Source organism: Acomys minous, assembly GCF_964271855.1.
Source record: "Acomys minous genome assembly, chromosome: 12".
NCBI classification, from domain to species: domain Eukaryota; kingdom Metazoa; phylum Chordata; class Mammalia; order Rodentia; family Muridae; genus Acomys; species Acomys minous.
In genome coordinates, this window is record NC_140493.1 from 55120507 (window position 1) to 55139133 (window position 18627).

The window sequence follows — 18627 nt, forward strand, 5'->3', positions numbered from 1 at the left end:
GAAACCGTGAACAGAACAGATTATATGAACATTTGTATTTTCAATAAAAAAGTGAAAAATTGTTCTTAAAAAGTGTAAATTTAGTTGTTTTTAGATTAACATTATTTGTGAGTAGTTAAGTGTGTGTGTGTGTGTGTGTGTGTGTGTGTGTGTGTGTGTGTGTCTGTGTGTGTCTGTGTGTGTGTCTGTGTTTGTATGTGATGGTCATGGATATATGGGCATGTGGGTACACGAGCCCTCAGAGGCCAAGGATGGGATCTCCTGGAGACAAGGTTACAGGACATTGGGTGCTGACATCTGAACAAGACTCTTCCCCATTTTAGTCACTCTCCAGCCCCTCCCTACTTTTAAATTGCCTTTTTGGTCTCTTCTCACCAATGCCCCGACTGACTAAGTCTGACCAAGTACTGGCAGTAGACAGGCAATGCCAACCTATCCACTGGAGAGCCAATTAAATCATAGTCACCCTCTTAAAAATTCATTTTGTCAGCAAGTCACTCTAAGAAACATAAAGATAATCTGCTTTCTTTTTCTAACATTCTATTAATCAAAACACAAAGTAAGTCAATCTTTTTTTTTAAGCAATTTTCAAGGCTGAGAAATCAAGCTTAGGTTAACCATGGTGCTATTCATTCTTTAAGACTGAGAAAAAAAGTCAAATGATACAGAGCTTACCTGTACAGCAGGAAGCCAATGTCGTCTCTTCTCAGATATACCACGACAACCCAGCTGTTCTAAGGCAATTTATTTTAAAGATCTGTTGAGCACTATTTAAAGACATCATCTTGTTCATATGTTAAATTTCTCAAGTAGGAGGAAATTTGTATTTTGAAGTCAGATGTCTGAAATACATGTGAAAAACAGCTATCCAGAGACTACGTCTAAAAAACAACAACAATCCCCCCCCCAAAAAAGAAAGAAAGCAAAACAAGCAAACAAACAGTGTTATTCTGTCATTCCTAAAGATATTTCCCAGCCATTACAGCAACGGCAAAGCATAGGAACATTATGTTAATTAAGGGAGGAAAATGAAACTGAGAATGTGTGCTTAAGCAAGAATAAAAGGCTCACTGGTAGTCACTGCTTCTTTTAATAGAAAACTACAAATATTTCATCAAGAAAGAGGAAAAAATCATATTTCAAAAGACTTCCCCAAGTCAAGTACAGGGTAATGGTACATTCCCTTGTCTGCAATTACACTGGTTCTCTGGCAACCTTGCTGCATGGAATAAAGCTTGCTTATTTGTGCAAGATAGTTTAGGACTGTATATTGGCAAGTTCAAAGATATTGTTTTAGTAACTCTACTGGCATAGCAAAAAAAAAAAAATATATATATATATGTATATATATATATATATATATATATATATATATATATATATATATATATAAAGAGTAAAGCCAATATCCCTGAGGTCAATTTACCCAGGTTAGCGAATTCCTCAACAGGACTATTACTCATATCCTGGGTCCACATGTTCCCAGCCCAGTCAGAAAAATGTGGAACTTTTTCTGATATTTTATTTTCTAGCATTTGTGTCTCTGCTGAAAGCAAATCTCTTCAAGAAAGTGATGAATACAAAATTTGCTGATGTCCGTGAGTTGCTTTCTTTCTGATTTTGTTGCTTCTTTGTTTGGGGTGCTGGGAATTGACTGCCTCAAGGCCTCAAACATGCAAGGCAGGTCTCTAACTGTATTCAACAGTTAGAGCCCTAACTGTATTCAACTAAGTGCAGCCTGGATCAACAGCTCCACCCCACTATGCTTAGACTGATCTTCTCTGGGGCATAAACCCAGATCATCAGCCATTTGTCAGCCTCTTCTCTTATCTGAAGTCACAATTCTGGTAATTGGCTGTGTGTAAAATATATTGGGCCAGAAGGCTGAAGAAGATGCTCCAATATTATAGAGAGTTTTGGGTGAGTGTTCAGGTAGAAAACTGTTTCTGTCACCTTTCCATTTGGAAAGCTACTAACCTGCACTCCTGGCTGACTCAGATAATCAAGTTTTCTCCTTCTCAAGTCTCTGAGGGAGTTGAAGACCAGGTAGCTTAGTTTTACAATGAAGCTTAATTATATAGGTGTTAAGATGGTTTTAGGTCTGGATAGGTGTTCTAAGCTGATAATGACAATATGAGATGGAGATTGATTTACATTCAGAAATTTAGATGCACCAAGATAGGAAAGATGTCTTCTTCAAGGCTGTCAAATACAAATAACCAAAACACTAAGAATGCAACATTTATATAATTCCTGATTGTGTCATGGTTCTTCTCACCATAGGTAATCTATTGTGTGTGTGTGTGTGTGTGTGTCTATAATCTGTTGTGTATATATATGTAATAATATAAAAGTATATGTACAAAAATAAAGCAATTTTTAAAAATCATGGCCAAACATTGACATTATTATTAGATTAATTGACCAAGAGAGTTTAATGAGAGTTCCTAGCTGAGAATACGTTACAGGGGAGAGTAAATCTTGACATCATTTAGGAGGATTCTGGGAAACATGAACTATGTTTAGGAAGTGCCAGAGAGGGGTCTCCTACAGGACGGTTGATCATGTATTTAATCAGCAATTATTTATAAGCTTTGGGAAAACTTAGGGCCCAAGAGTAGGATGAGAAGTAACTGTTGGATGAAGAGAGAAAAAAAAAAAAAAGAAAAAGAAAAAGAAAAAAAAAAAGAAAAAGAAAAAAAGAAGAAAAGAAAAAAAGATGTGTGATACTTGATCTTTGGACATCCCAAGGTTGTGTTTTCTCCAAACATTCTCTTCATCTTTGAACATTAGAGTTATTCAGAGTTTGGACAATATGCTTTCTTTGCTCTTTCCCCTCCTTCCTACTTTGATAATGGCCTCCGTTATCTAGTACTATCTACACACTCTCAACAATGACCCAGATTTGCTCTCCATTACAGAAGATCACCCTGATCTCTCCAGTCAGGTACCCGCAGATTAATATTACTCTTCAATGTGAGTCTAAAGCTTAGCATGCCTGAAACTTAGTTTCTGGTCTCCCATATCTGTATCTCTCACAGGCTTCTCCATCTCAGTTAACAAAACTCAATTTAAATTTTGCTCAGATCAAAATGTGTGTTTCTCACTCCTTACATAACAAGTGTTACATATGAACTAGTCACCCCATAGCTTACGCCCATGGCCATTTCCTTTAATCTAACAAACCTTCTCTTTCCTGAAGGCCATTTAAAGGTCTTCCTTCACTTCTAGACCTTGTCCTTTTGCCCCTACAAAGAAGGTGGTGGTATCCTTTAGATGGAAGATAAATAATAGCATTTCTCTTCCTAAAAATCCAGAGTGACGTCCCATCACAGAGTGGAAACCAATATGGTTCTATTGGCTGACAAGCCCTCCACTGTCTTTCATCCATACCCTCTGACTCTAACCTCAACTTCCCCTTTCTTCTCCAGATTTCATGACTGCCCCCACTGCTCTTTGAACAAGTTAGAAGCTCTCCCTTGTGTTGGTCTTCCGTTGCTATTGTAACAAATTGCCATGAACTTAGTGGTTAAGGAAACACAGGTTTATTATCTTACAGTTTTGAAGGTCAGAAGTCAATCTCTGATCTCACAGGGCTAAAGTCAAGGTGTTAGGAAGGCTGTGTTTTTTCTTTTCTTCTTCTTCTTTTTTTTATCCTGGAGGACCTAGGGAAAAATCTGTTTCCTTGTTTTTCCAACTTCTGAGGGCCACCCACATACATTGGTTTGTGGGAACTTTCTTCTACCTTCAAAGTACAAAACTACATCTGTCTGACCCCCCCTTCTATATATCTTCCTCTGGTCCTAGCTGGAGAAGATGTATTGATTGTAATGTTCCACAAGGTTACACAGTCTCAAAGGAATAACCTCCACAATTTAAAACTGGACATGTTAAGCATATCCAATGTATTCCTTTGCCGACTAAGGAAACATATTCACAGTGCTTTAAAGATTATGATGTGTGTGTGTGTGTGTGTGTGTGTGTGTGTGTGTGTGTGTGTGTGTGTGTTTATGGAGTTGGAAGCAAGATACTTTCTGTCTACCAGACTTCGTCCTCTCGATACTTGAATAACACCTTGCCGCTAAGGGCATTCCTGATCATTTTAGTGCATCACCACAGTATACATTACCTTGCCTTCCAATTTCAGTTTTTAAAATATTGCCAATAGTTTCTTATTCAATCCTTTTGCAGAAACTCTGTGTTCTGTCATTAAAATTTGGCTAAAACTTTATTTAACTAAAACATTTTTCCTGCTAAAATCCTAATATCTAGGACGTGTGCTTCGTAGAAGCAAGCTCTAGAATCACTTTGGACCCATCTTGTTTCTGAAAATGTTTTAATCAAGGGCTAAACTACATTTTAGATTGCAGATCCCCCATGAATTCATCGTAGAATAGAGACGCCTGCTTTATTCTGGTGGGCCTTACCGTCTATGATATACACTTCTATGGAATTGACTGAATATCAGTGTATGTCAAGTGACATTATGCAGAAGTAGAACATCTGGAAGTGCCCATCTTAGACATTTATCTGTCCTAACTTAAACTCTGTCTTACTACTCTCATTACTTTCTGCCATGTTACAGCACATTTTATCTATACTACAATGTGTAAACAGGCAGGGTGTGAGATTTGTATTGACTGTGAATGTAGTGCATAAGAACTTATACTAATGCACACGAGCCTGGAACCGAGTCCCTCAGAGGGGGAGTGGATGACCTATGAGAGTATTGTGGTCACATTACTGTATCTGCCATAACATTACGTAAGTGATGTCCACTCCCTGAATTTGTATTCTCAGTGCAGGGGATTGAACCCAGGCCACTGTGTGTACTAGTGACTGTTCTGTCAATGGATAATCTCATCATTCCTCAAAATAAATGTTTTTAAATGGGAGTTTTATTTCAATGTATTCTGGAATAATTCCAAGAAAGTACAGGTATCAATGTGTTTCATAGGAATATGGGGTCAATTACTCATAGATGGTTCTTTATGGATGTGAGATATATAAAATTGATCATTTCAAAGCACAAAATTCATTAGCATTTAATACACTCATAATGCTATATAATCAACACCTCTCTCACCTTTCAAGACAGTTTCATCAGACGCAAAAGGAGGTCCTGTGGTCAGTCTCTCCCTGAGTCTCCCTATGCAGAGGCCCCAGCAAGCACTACCATTTTCTGCCTGTATTTATCTACCTTTCTGAGGTAGTTCACATAAACAGCATTATACAATACACGAACTTTGTGTCCGGCTTCTTTCTCTTGGCATAACATTAATCACAACAAGAGACAGAATCTGGGGCAAAGACCCTGTGGATAGCAGTTCAAAAAATTCCATTAGTCTCGCCATCAATTTTGTCCTTTCTGGAAGCCAAGACAACCAGATGAAGCTCTGGTTTCTACTCGATTTTTGTTTCTTCTCTTAGTTGAACGTCCTTGCCTGGAACCTACGTGGGAGACTATGGGCCCAAATGAGAAGTCCCTGGACAGCTCCTGAGTATTCCAACTGGACTCAGCATTGCTCTGTCATCCACCACAGTTTATGCTGTAAGTTCTACAGAAACCCATGGAGTAGCAGTTCAGTGGTACCCTGTTTCTCCGAAGCCACTCCTGTGAGGCAGGGGTTCTAACCTCCTTTCTCTTAAGCTCCCTATAATAAAAATCTCTTTATAAGGCTCACCCTCCTGTCGCCTGTGAGTCTCATCCTTTGGATTTGGGAGACAAGAACCTAGAATGACTGTGACAGTGAAGCTTGCTACGATCGTGGATTTCCAGCACTCGAACTCCCGAGTTAAAGCCCAGCTGAGAGGGGAGACAAACCTGAAACACACCCTTCTTCTGCTCATATCAATATTTTCTAAGTTCTTCCATGTCATAGCTTTTATCAATATTTCATTCTTCTGTGTGATCAAACAATTTTCCTCTTATGCATCTAACACATTCACTTTGCTCATCCGTGTGACGTAGTTGCTGTTGGTATCTTTTCCTTTTTGCAGACAATAGGAATGGTGTTGCTTTGAATTACATGGTGCCACTTTGAGACAAGAAAATAATTGCCCCAAAATCTCATGGTTCTGTAACAGAAAATAAGAGACCCAAAACAGGCTTTATAACTGAAGAGATGATGATTAGCAAAGCCAAGCCTTCTGTAATTCACTTCAGGAAAGCAACTTGTTAATGTTGGTCTCCCAATTACTTCATTCACCCCAAGTGTAAAATCAGATATTGCAACAGTTCATAATGAAAACACAGGCACTTGTTTCTTATTTTTGGAAAAACTAAAAAGCTTCATGAGAACAAAGAGAATATGTCAACATAACAGCAGTTGTTAATTATTAATTGTGATAAACACCATGTCCTTGTGTGTAAAGGCTGTAAAATATAAATTTAAGAGATAAACTTGGCCAAGAGAATAATATGAGCTCTTGAGAGTTACTTGTGCTAATTTTTGTGTCCTTAAATGCTCCAGAAATTAAATATACAGCACTTTTTACAGACATTAAGTTTATTGTTTATTTTCCTAAACTTAAAAAGATACCTCAGAAATATAGCACATATATCCACGGAGGTTAATTCTCTCCTTGTGGTAGACAGAGTCAGTTCTCTTTATGTCACTTATTTAGCCCTTTCCATCATAATCACTGGTACTCAAAGACTATACATTAAAAACTGATGTCCTTTAAATACGTTCAGGCTACATCCAGAGCTACTGAACCAAAATCCGAAGTATAAACCTAGGCTTCTTTACTTATTTATGTAAAAGTCACTAGAGATACAAAGATGCCATTACTTTTTTTTTTTTTTTAAGAGCTGAAGAACCAAGCCACTGGTGAGCACATATGCTAATTGTCTTTAAACCTTGCCTGGAGAAGCCGTGCTCCATGCATTCTTCAGATTCAGTAGAAATGAGGTGGGCCAGAACCACACAGGTTCTCAGGTGGTCCTTTGCTGGCCAGCCAGGATCATGGATATTTATACAAACAGATATAAGACGATTAGATTATGTCCTTGAGAGAATTTGCCTTAACACATTACTTACAGTGACTGGGCCTTTAATTCAGATAGTTGATCAGGCAAAAATATCCCTCCTGTAAAGCCTGCTTCAAGTTTCTTATTTTTCAAGTTCCACTTTCTTTATCTGACAACTCTAATGAGGAAAATAACTTTGCTCAATGATTAAATGTGAGGGGCCAGAGAAATGGCTTAGCAGTTTAGAATGCTGGCTGTTTTTCCAGAGATGTAGAGGTCAGTTCCCAGAAGACACGTGCAGCGTGTGGGGAGAAGGCTCGCATCTACCTGGAACTCAGCTCCACGGGAACTAGCACCTTCTTTTGATCTCCTTTAGTACCAGCACACAAAGTGTATACACACACACGCACACACACACACACACATACACACACACACACACACACACACACACACACACACACACACACACACACCACAGGCATGCCCGCAGACTAATTTTAAATTAAAATTGGTGATGTATACAAACCAATTGACATGCAGTAAATAGAACATAATTGGTAACCTTTGCGGGTAGCAATCATGTTTTAATTTTCAACTCTTAGAACTTCACATTTGTTTAATTCTCTATCAAATGTTCTGCTTCTTATTGGATCAAGAAATAATGGAATGTATACTAAACCCAGGAAGAATTAATTTGGGATTCTAAAAAAGCGTATGCTATAACACAGGACTGACTGAAGGTTTGTATATATGTAGTGATCAAAAGATTATGGTCTGGAATCGGAAAACAATGAATTTCTATAGTGCCTGGAATTCTTTAGTGTTCTTTCCTCTGTAAAAAGGCAGCAGTAACATTTCCTATATATTGAGTGTTGTGATGATTGCCACAGATGAGGTTGTGCTGGTACCGTGCTCAGCATGGTCCTTGGTACACTGTAGGTACTCAGTAAACCTTAGCTCTTGTTAAACCAAGGCTAATTGGGTCATAACTGGTTCTTTAAATATTAACTTTCCTCCCCCTGTTTTGAACTGATGGGTTTTTATGGCTTTCTGAAGGACTTGAGTTAGGAATGTCAGTTCTCCCAAGGGAGGGAGACTCTTGAGAAGAAAGTTATTTCCTATTCCCCTAACACTCTTCTAAATGCAAGGCCGCAGAGGAACGAAGGCTTATTATAGACGATAAACAACCCACTGCTCTGACCATTGGCAGATCAAGAGAGAAGTGACTGGCATCCAGTCTGTCATTGGCTTCAATTCCAGACCTTCAGTTAGGCATATCTTTTGGTACACAACACAGAAGACACAGCTGCCTCCACCGATCCCTGTGATGGCATCCCTGGATGAGGACAAGGGGAGCTCCTCCTCTGCTCTCTTCCAGGATAAATGGATGAACCTGTTTCTGAAAAATTGTTTCCTTTACAAGTTTGCTACAAAGTGAAAGTGATCCTCAAACCTTCTGGACCTGATGCAAATTCATCTTAGGAAACTTCCTGACAATACTGTTTTCCATAGACATAGTGACAAGGAGACATTGCATCACTTATTGTGTAAGAAGAGAACCAAGTGGTATTTCCCAACACGAGGCCCACATTCTGGCAGGAATGTCAGTGTTGGATAGGTTATTCCTGCATAGATATTAATTTTAATATTCTGTGTTTGTTTTAGCATATGCTAGGAAAAACACAAGTGTTTTATTTCCCAACTGCTGTTGTTCAGGATAAATCTAAGAAAGCAAAAGGCTTAAAATTCAAGGTAGCTAGGAAGGCAATAGGACAGTGAAGATGGCAAATTGGAAGGTAATAAGAGCATACTATAAATTTAGGGAGTATTTTACAGACTATGAGTTTTTGGCATCCCTAGGGCTTGAAATGATCCTTCTGTGTATGTCACAAGAAGATGGAAGATAATGTGGACAAAAACATGACCACAGTGGCCATTCCTAATTTCTCACTCATTTCAGGTTGCTATTTAGCCTATCCTTCAACTGCCTAAAGTCTTGTTTTTATGACTTTTACTAATTTAAAAAAAATGTCAAGGGGAGTGAACCACATCATGTACTTGGTAAAAAAGGAAGCAGTAACTTTTTCATAATTAAAGGGTATTATGATTAAGATTACCATGAAAAGGCCTAGTGTTTGCCAGGCAATATATGAACTAAAAAAATCTGATTAAGGCAATCATAGTTTTAAATACCACTGGAATTTATTTCCTAATTTAATTGCCAAATCCCTAATCAGATTAGAGCCTGGGGTGGTAGTGGGGCACAAAACTAAATTCAAGGGCAGCGGGTATGTGATAAAATAAGGTTTCCTTTGCTGTGTTAAAGTCGTGCCCCAGTGCATATGTTTTTTTTTTCTAAGATTAATATTAGAATGTTTCCTTTCATTTTCATTGTGTCAGAGGCAAACATTATCTCCCAGGAAACAGAATGAAATAATATATACCCCAAGCCCAGACATAAAAGATGGTCTTGAAAATAAAGTCACTTGGTTGAATGGGCTGGAAATGAGCTGGATAGCAAGTCATCGTGGCGAAGCCCAGAGTGATATCCTCATTGCTCCCATGGGCTCTCTGAGGATCCAGTTCTTCCTTCCAAATGGAACTGGTTCCTTGTCTGTTTGCCTTACCAGTTGCTTCTCTGGCCTCACTACTTAGGCCAGAACATTCTCACTAAATTGTTCCCAAGCTGTTTCATCCACTCAACAAATATTTACTCAGCACCTATTGTGTGCCAGGCCCTCACTGTTCCAGGTGAAGGGGATGAAACCATGAGGCTCAACATTAAAGTGCCTGCCCTCAAAGAAAGCAGAACTGTTTACATGAGCTGTTACTGTGGATGTGACCATGCTTTCATTTCAAAATGTGCTTCTTAAATTTGCCATTTTTAAGAGGTTCAGAAATGATCTTGAATGTTTAAGAGGATGAAATGATAGGGAACAGAATTAGATAAACATAGTCATAAAATTCAATTAAACAAGGTCAAAAGTAGGACGAATTTTGAACACAAGAAAGAACACACATGGAGAAAAACAGGAACTATCTTTTACCTTTTATATCTTTTCAGCGTCGAGCTCAGTCCTTTACAGTCAGTGTACCATTGACTCTTCCCTGAACCTTCAAATAGGTTATGCTATTATCACTATCTTTGTTTTACAGATCAGGAGGCTGAGTTTAAAAGAATTACTTGTGTCTAATGTTATCCAACTTACAATAGCTTAGGCAGGAAATAATAAAAAACTAGCCAAAATGTAAATATATCTTTCTGTGTCTCACCTTGTCCACAGGGATAATCTATCCAGACAAGCAAGAGGAAGACAGGGAAGACAATGCTACCCTGGGAATAAGTCTAGGTTATCAGAAGATACAAATGATATCCAGAGGAAAGGAGAAGAAGTTTAGTGAAATTAAGGAATCCATTTCCATAATATTTTAAAATCTAAGTTTACAGGTGTTGGGGAGTGGTGTCCTCTGAATACAACAGCCATTCCGTCTTTATCAGTAGCTATGATTGTTTGCAAAAGATCCTCTAAGAGGACATGTTGATGTTTTCTCTCTTGAGAAGCTAAACACTCCTCCCTACAAATCCCTCCCAGCGATATCTAGTTCTTCCCAAGCGTTCATGGTCCTATGGTCTTAGGAGGTAATGGAGTATCTAGTATGTATAAAGTTAACTGAAAAAGCACTCCATCCATACAGCAAGAGGAAGTGGTTGACCATGCTCGAGTGAGAATTCGTTTCAGTGATAAAGGTGCATTGAGATCCACTCACCCCCTATAAGTAACCCCTAAGCCATGTTCCAGCAGGAGACTCAACAAACTAAATAATCTGACAAGATAGACTTGGTTGGAATCACTAGTTTGTGCTGATTTGGGCACTTTATTATGTAATTGAGTAGACATTGCTCCTGTTTCTCCAAAGAAACTCCACACAAGAACAGAAATATTATTTCCATTATCGTTTTAAATGTGAGTGTGTACAACTTGTGAATGAAAGACTTTTCACTGAAGAGTAAGTAGATATGTCCATTTCAAGACCAAAATCCAAAGTTATTGAGTTGCAGCTGAGTGATAATGGTTGAGGGCAGTATTAGTTACATGTTTGCTGCTGTGATAAAACACACGACCTAGGGCAGCATAAGGAAGCATACATTTGTTTTGGCTTGTATTTTCAGAAGAGTCCATAGTAGCAGGAGAGGCTTCTGGAAACATTTGCATCCCCACCTGCAAACACCAGAGAGTGAGCTAGAAGTAAAGCAAGGCTGTGAACTGTCAACATCTGCCATCAGTGACCTTCAGCAAGGCCACACCACTCCCCAAAACCACCACCAACTGGTGACCAAGAATTTAACTTCCTGAGCCTTTGGCCTTCAAACCACTACAGCCAGCCTTGTCTTATAAAGACTAGATACCAATGATCCAATAAAGGAAAAGGTCAGACTTTGCTAAGAAACTAGTTTGCTTTTGAGAACATGTAAAATATTCTTTCTAAAGTTGGAAAGGTTTGAGATACAGAGAGAGTGGCATCTTTTTCTCTTAGCTAGGCAAGGATACCTCCACAGAGAAAAATAGAAAGAGAAGGGCTTTTTGTAAATGCAATGTGAGCTATATAATTTTTGGTATAATAAAAGCTCTTCTTAATGGGTGTTCAGTGGTAGCCTGCTCTGTTGTGGTACACAGGAAATGCTGGCATCTGCCTTTCTGCTCCCTATAAGTCCCATCTCTGTTTTGCATGCTAGCTATACTCAGAACAGTTATCTCTACTGCATAAATAAAAAGTGATGACATGACAGAAAGGTAATTCTGAGATATGTATTGAATGCCTTTTCCATCCTACCCATGTCCATATATGGCTGATATTAATTTACTACCACACCTGGGATGCCTTTTGGAGTCTGAGTACTCAAGTGGTACTCCTATGCCTTCCACTGTCAGCACTGAAACTTAAAGCAAATGTGCCTGTAGCCTGCTGTATGGTACGTACTCAAACTCTAGTCTGTGACATGAAAATGATAAGCTAAGTATCAATTTTTTAAAAAGCCATATTCTCTGCATCCAAAAACCTGATCTAAACTAAAACCAACATGGAAAAGGGACTTTGTGTTCACAGTAATGGTACATATAATCCACGTGTTGTTCCCATGTACAAAATAAGGGACAATGACCCTTTTTATCCACAGAAGATACCAACTTGCCCAGATTGTCCTCTTATCTTATTCTTCCGTAGCCACACAGCCAAAAGTCCCTCTCGTCTTTGATCCCATTCCCACAGACCCTCAATCTTCATTTATTCTACATGTCTCTTTCCAGATCTTTCCCTGACTCCTTTAGTTCTCCCATCTTTTCTTAGGGAAAATTCTGCCTTAGTTCTTTCTAACTTAATTTGCTATGGTTAAAAATTACCTTTCCAAGCAAGACATCCAGTAATTACTGGGAATTTCTATATTTCTATACACAGAAAGCAAGTCTATAAAAGAGGTTTCCTCATCTGCCTTTGTCTCCAGCTCTCAGCTCTTCTGCTGTTTCTACAACTTTTAGCCCCATGGTTTCTCAATTGGCCTGAGAATGGGACACTTCACGTAACCACGACATGGTGCTAGCTAGCAGGCACGATCCTGCGTCTTCTTCTGGGTTAGCTCCTTGAGTATCTTCACCTGCTGTGATGTTCTTGCCCCCTGCAGATGACAGAAGGGTTGTGAATGATCTGAGGTAAGACTAGTCATTTATTATGGACTGAAAAAAATAGCCTGTTCAACCAAGCTGCTTCCTTGTTGATGAGCAGTTGGGACAACAATAGCAGTGTGTACCAATTTAATATTAACTCTGTTTGGAATGACCATAACATGAATATATTGGGCCGGGGCTGGGAAGAGATGCCTGTTGTTTTGGCATCCAAAATATTCAGAAATGCTTTCTACTGGAGTCTGAATATGGAAACATTCTTGTAAGCAACCTAGGTCAGTGAAATATGTGTGACTAAGAAATTGCTTAAGGATTAAATTCTTTCTCTGTTACATAAACAATCACAGGTATTGGTTAATTGATATCTTTGTGACATAATTTTCTCATCTGCAAGACAAATACAATAACATACCATTGTGGAGGGTTCGAGAAACATTGAAAATAATTTGTTAAGGGATTAAAATATGTATTGATATTGACTATGGTTTTATGTCTATCTCACTCTTTGGGGGAAAGTTTCAATTTACCATACTCTTTTATGCTTGGAGGTTCTAGAAAATTTTACCCAACAAATGCATCGAGTGTGGACAGTCTTGTAGTAGCCAGATAACCATAAAAATACATCAGTTGAGTAATTAGTTATTTCATTCACTCATCCCCTTAATCCTTCATTCTTTCAAATAAAGTGTATAGTAGGTGCAGGGGAATCAATAGTAAGAAGATCACTTTAGTTACTTGGAGATAGAAAGGGAGAGAAATAAAAATAAGTAAATCAAATGAATAATTAGAAACATGGGACTGTGAGAGATATGAAGAGGTTATTAAAATTAAACAGAGACACAGCCACTTATTATGTTTTATTGAAATCAGAAAAGCATCACTAAGAAAGCAACAGAGCCTGATTGTTGGGGGCATAGTTAGTGTCGTTAAATACCAATTTTAAAGGGGTCTCTGGTCTCAGTGGAAGTTCCAGCATTTACAGGACTATGTATAGATATAACCTACAGCCCAGGTGCCATTATTCCAGGTTTCAAAACTAGCCTATCCCAGTCTTTAATTTAATGTAATTATTTATCTCTTTAGAATTATAAAAAGTTTGGGAGGGGAGATAGGAAAAAAATGTAAAGACTTGTTTTTCCTGTCACTTTCTGAATTGCACAGTATTTCTGAAGACCTAGTAACCATCAACTGTCACACAGCTTTGGCCAAATCCATGGCCTCCAAACACGTTAGCCTTAGTGTATGGGGCCTCCTCATAGCCCCCGCTATCCCTCAATGGTGCTTTAGGAAAAAATGGTTTGCAGACATCTCTATATGTATTACTTGTTCATCCATAAACTGTGGACATTTTCTCTAGATTGCCACCAGCACTTCCGGTACTGTGGACTTTTTTTTTTTCTGACAAAAGCCCTATTTATTCTTTTTCTCTTAGTCACCTTCAACCCTTTTAGACTGGCTTCAGTTTCCCTCTTCCTAGTTATCTGTGCTTCCCTGTAGAAACTGCAGCTTCCTTTTGTTGTTCAGATTGGAAAGTTCACATGGACAGGAGGTACAGACACATACAGAACAGACTTCCAACTGTCGTGACCATTTGGAAACACAGGAGCGTTGTAATAGAGACCTCACCGCTCCTCAATTAGCTCCCTGCCAGTTTTCAGCTGCATTTACTTCTTAACAAAGCACTTACAGGTGTTGGTTTTGGACACTCTTCCCTCTATGGATTTTTTTCAATGTAAGCATCGCTGGAAAGCATTCCTGGACAATCAGCTTTTCCAGGCTGCTTCATCCTGGGCCTGTGCAGCGGACACCCATCACTTCACGGGGAGGCAGAATTAAATCATATTTGTGCTGGGAAAATAGCTCAGTTGTAAGAGCATTTGCCTAACTTACAGGAAACCTTGGGTTCAATTCCCCAGTTCTGCACAAACTAGGTATGTTGGTACAGGAGTGTCAGGTAGAGGCAGGAATATCAGAAATTCGAGCTCATCCTGGCTACAAGAGTCACTGTTACAAAATAAATAGAGAGATAAACTAGATATTCCTTTATTTACCGGGTACTGTCAAGTACCCCACTTTGAGTGCGTAAAGCAGTTTAGATGGAGCCTTTTTGAGACTGCTTTTTTCCCCTTCTGAGAGTGTTCCAAAGACAGGCTGACTTACTGGGTAGAAAGTTAGGCTCAGTAGCCACTTGCACCATCATCTGTAACTGATCAGTCTTTCTGTGACTAGGTTTCCTGCTGAAGTAAAAAAAATGAAAGAGTTAGACATGTTAGGTTTGTTGTCACGCTTAAATGAGATAGCATGTAAGGAGTGCTGGAGAAGAGCTGATAAAAATAGCAAACTCTTAAGTGGCATTATGGCTGCCCAGGAGCAATCTCTCCCATGATCCTTGTAATGATACAAATCTCTTGTAGCAGTCAGAGGCTTTTACTCCTATGTCCCGCATGATGTGCCCATCTGATCAGAAATGCATTATTTGATGTGGAAAAGACTGGTGGATCTCATTATGGTTCTTTTACACCAAGCAAACCATCACCTTTCTGGGGGTCTATTTTAACCTCTACTCTTTCCCCTAAAGATGCATCAATGACCACCACTGCCCTTCACCCACTGCCCAACTCCCATTACAGGACACAAGAATCACACTGTGTGCATGACAGAGGAGAGACTCCTTTGCCTCAGAAGAGCCCACACTGTTCCTTGTGAAAACCCTGCATGTGACAAAACATGACTTATCCACTCATCCTGTACATTTCCTGGTGCCATGTTAAATTCTGGAATCATCTCTTGGTCCTTGTTTTTTACTCCCCCTTTGTTCAAATATTTCTGTTCTGCACTCGGGAAAGCACCTTCTGATCATAGGGCTTCTTTTCTTAATAAAACCGCAGAGGTTTCTCTTGTATAAGCCATTGGCACACCTGATACACGCTTCTCCTCAGATGCTTTGCCTCTGCAGCCACAGAGGATTTGTGTGGAATTTCCACACCAGTGTTAAAGACAGCCATAGCAATGTCAGAGGTTCTTGTGAAATATGTGATTAGCATGTACCACAGGAATTAATAATTCTCAGGCCACTGTCTTGAACTGTAACCACATTGTTTTTGTATGGAAGTTGCTCAACTTATACTCACAGAATGTGACCGACTGCATTCTGACCGAGAAACCAGCTTCATTTAAAATCCATATCCCAAAAAGGTACTTACAAAATACTACTTACTATGCGCATGCTAGGTTGCTTTGAGTGACAAATTATGGTAATTTCCTTGATAATTTGATCTTTTGATTCTTTTCTCCTCCTCCCTAAAGCCTAAGTAAATACAAAGGAAGAATGCCATCTCTAAAAATAGTTTTTCAATGTTTTTCCCAGAGTGAAAAAAAATTAATAATTTTATGGAAGTATAAAAAATAATCCATTGGAGATTGTGCCAGCTTGGGGTTTCTGAATTAACCGGTAACTCTGAAAACATATTCCTGGCTTGCTAGATTTTAGTAGGTCAGCAAGCACACCCAAACGTATTAAGGTGGACTGCTCTGTTTATTGATTTTCCGTGCATCTGCTGAGGGCTCAGGGCAATTGTCTGCGGAAGGGGGCGGGAGGCCCATACATGATGGAGGTCATGCGCATCTAGCCAATTTGTAAGCCGATCCGCCGCCCAAAGCCATCAGCAATCCTTAGCATAGGGGCACACTCCTGCATTCCTGTCAAGTCATCTTGTGAAAGGCTGCCTGCTTCCAGCTTGGCTTGGATGTGCAACCTTAATAAAACTCACTGAGGTCTGGGAGAAAATAGCAGATCTGCGGCAGATAGGGTAGAGGAAAGGGGCTAGAATATGTACTCGCAGCTGACTCGGGCAGGCTCCACGCTGAACGGTTACACAGAGAGGAAACAATAAATCTCAGCTACTATGCAATAAATATCTCAAGTTTTAACGAAGGAACCTATCATTACAGTAAAAAAAAATTTTTTTTAAAGTAACATTTTAGAACAAAGCTAACAAATGGCTAGTTTTCTGTGGATCTTCTTCAAACGCTTTCTTTAACGGGGGAAAGAGTCAAACAAGCAGTTTTTACCTGAAATAAAGAACTAGTTTAAAGGTCAGAAGAGAGGAGCAAGCTTTGCAGGAGGCACGGAAGGCGAGCGCTGGCAGTACAATGACAGTTTTCCTTTCCTTAGCATTCTTTGCTGCCATTCTGACTCACATAGGGTGCAGCAACCAGCGCCGAAGTCCAGAAAACGGAGGGAGAAGATATAACCGGATTCAACATGGGCAGTGTGCCTACACTTTCATTCTTCCAGAACACGACGGCAACTGCCGTGAGAGTGCGGCGACAGAGCAGTACAACACGAATGCTCTGCAGAGGGATGCGCCACACGTGGAGCCGGATTTCTCTTCCCAGAAACTTCAGCATCTGGAGCATGTGATGGAAAATTATACTCAGTGGCTGCAAAAAGTAAGTGATCGCTTTCAGTTTCTAATTGCATGGAGCCTTTCCGGCTCCCTCACTGCAGCGAGCTCAGAGCTCCGTAGGGGGGTGGGGGGGGGTTGTGTTTACCTTTTGCTCCGGGGGGCAGTGTTTGCAAAAGAAAAAGGACTCTCTTCTCTGGGCTCAACTTCCTGGGTGAGCCAAGGGTCCTGGGCTTGCGCGATCCTCTCTGATCCTGTGGTAGCTCCCTATTTGTGTACCTAACACTAGCAAATTTTATGTCGGCGCTGTTTTTCTCTATTCTAAGTTTATCTTGAGTCTTCTGAATGTCAAAGCCCATCTGTAAGAAAGAAAGCTCTCGCTTCTTGGGCAAGTTGGTGTAAAAAACAAACCGTATTGGAAATATTAACTAAGGTTTAAATTGAATATACAGCAAGGAGTTTTGTTAGCTACCATGGGAAGTCTTCATAAATTGTTTAGTTCCTCTCCCCCCAAACTTTTGATAAAATTATCTTGAAATCAGAGTAAGTATAAAGTACCCATATTATATTTGTTTAGAACGATTGTATTTGTAAGTAGACGGAGCTTAACTTTGCCAGCAGTATGTAAGCAGGATTAACATCTGTCATATATTTCTTCTGCGCTTGCAGACTCCAAATCAAGAACATAGCTTCTAACGTGAAAATCATAAGGGAAGGGTTTTGCCTACACTGAGAGTAGAAACCTAGGTCGGGGTGTTTCCACAGTGCACCTGCGGACATGGTTGAGCACAGGAAGGCTGGCTGTGCTTACTCCTAACAAGCCTCCAGTCCCTGGGTTACTTACAGGGGCAGTGCCATCTGGGAGCCTCATTCTCTCAAGGAACATTAATGTTGAATAAATATTTGATTTCAATTTATAGAAGTCATATTGATCGTCACTTGGCTCTTTTTCCATAAGCCGCAGAAAATTTTGTAGTTGCTGTTGTTAAGACTGTTTTTCAAGCGTGAGTACTTTCTCCTGCTCACCCCGCCTCCGCCGGTTAGCTATGTGACAGGTAAGTACATGTTTCTAGAACCATGGCAGCATTCCCATTTGAGAACGCTTCTCCCCCATCCCCGTGGCCTTCCCCCCCACCCCCCCACCCCCGACCTGGGCTAAGCACTTGCTTCAGTGTGGGCTGGAGTGTCACAAGTAGGCTGCTGTTAGCACAGCAAACCCTCTAAGAGGACAAGGGCTGGAGAAAAGACAAACTTCTGTTCTGTGTGGTCCCGGTCACTTCCTTAGGTCTGTGCCGGCTGGATCATGCCTGACAATAGTTCATCTTCTGTCCACTAGGGACTGAACTAAGATCACAGTTCTTTCTTCCGGGCATGTGAACTGCGACTTGGAATTGCAACTTCCTGCTATAGCTCACAGGTGAAAACTTAAGACTGTGGCACGAAAAATAGGAGACAAACAGCCTTTAAGGATCCTAGATCCATTCCCCGACACTACTCATAGTATTAGTTTATAATAGGACATCTGGTGTTTCTTTGGCAAAATTTCATCCTACAGTGAATAAATGAC

At 39.8% G+C, this 18627-nt stretch overlaps 1 protein-coding gene across 1 annotated transcript in view; it reads left to right on the forward strand.

The window, feature by feature from the left end:
- Positions 1–16316: 16316 nt before the first annotated feature.
- Positions 16317–18627, forward strand: part of ANGPT1 (angiopoietin 1) — a 244515-nt gene continuing 242204 nt past the window's right edge. Inside the window, exon 1 of the mRNA XM_084747938.1 lies at positions 16317–17106. Within this exon, the coding sequence (XP_084604064.1) occupies positions 16807–17106 (300 nt within the window). The 5' untranslated portion in view covers positions 16317–16806. The remainder of the gene's footprint in view (positions 17107–18627) is intronic.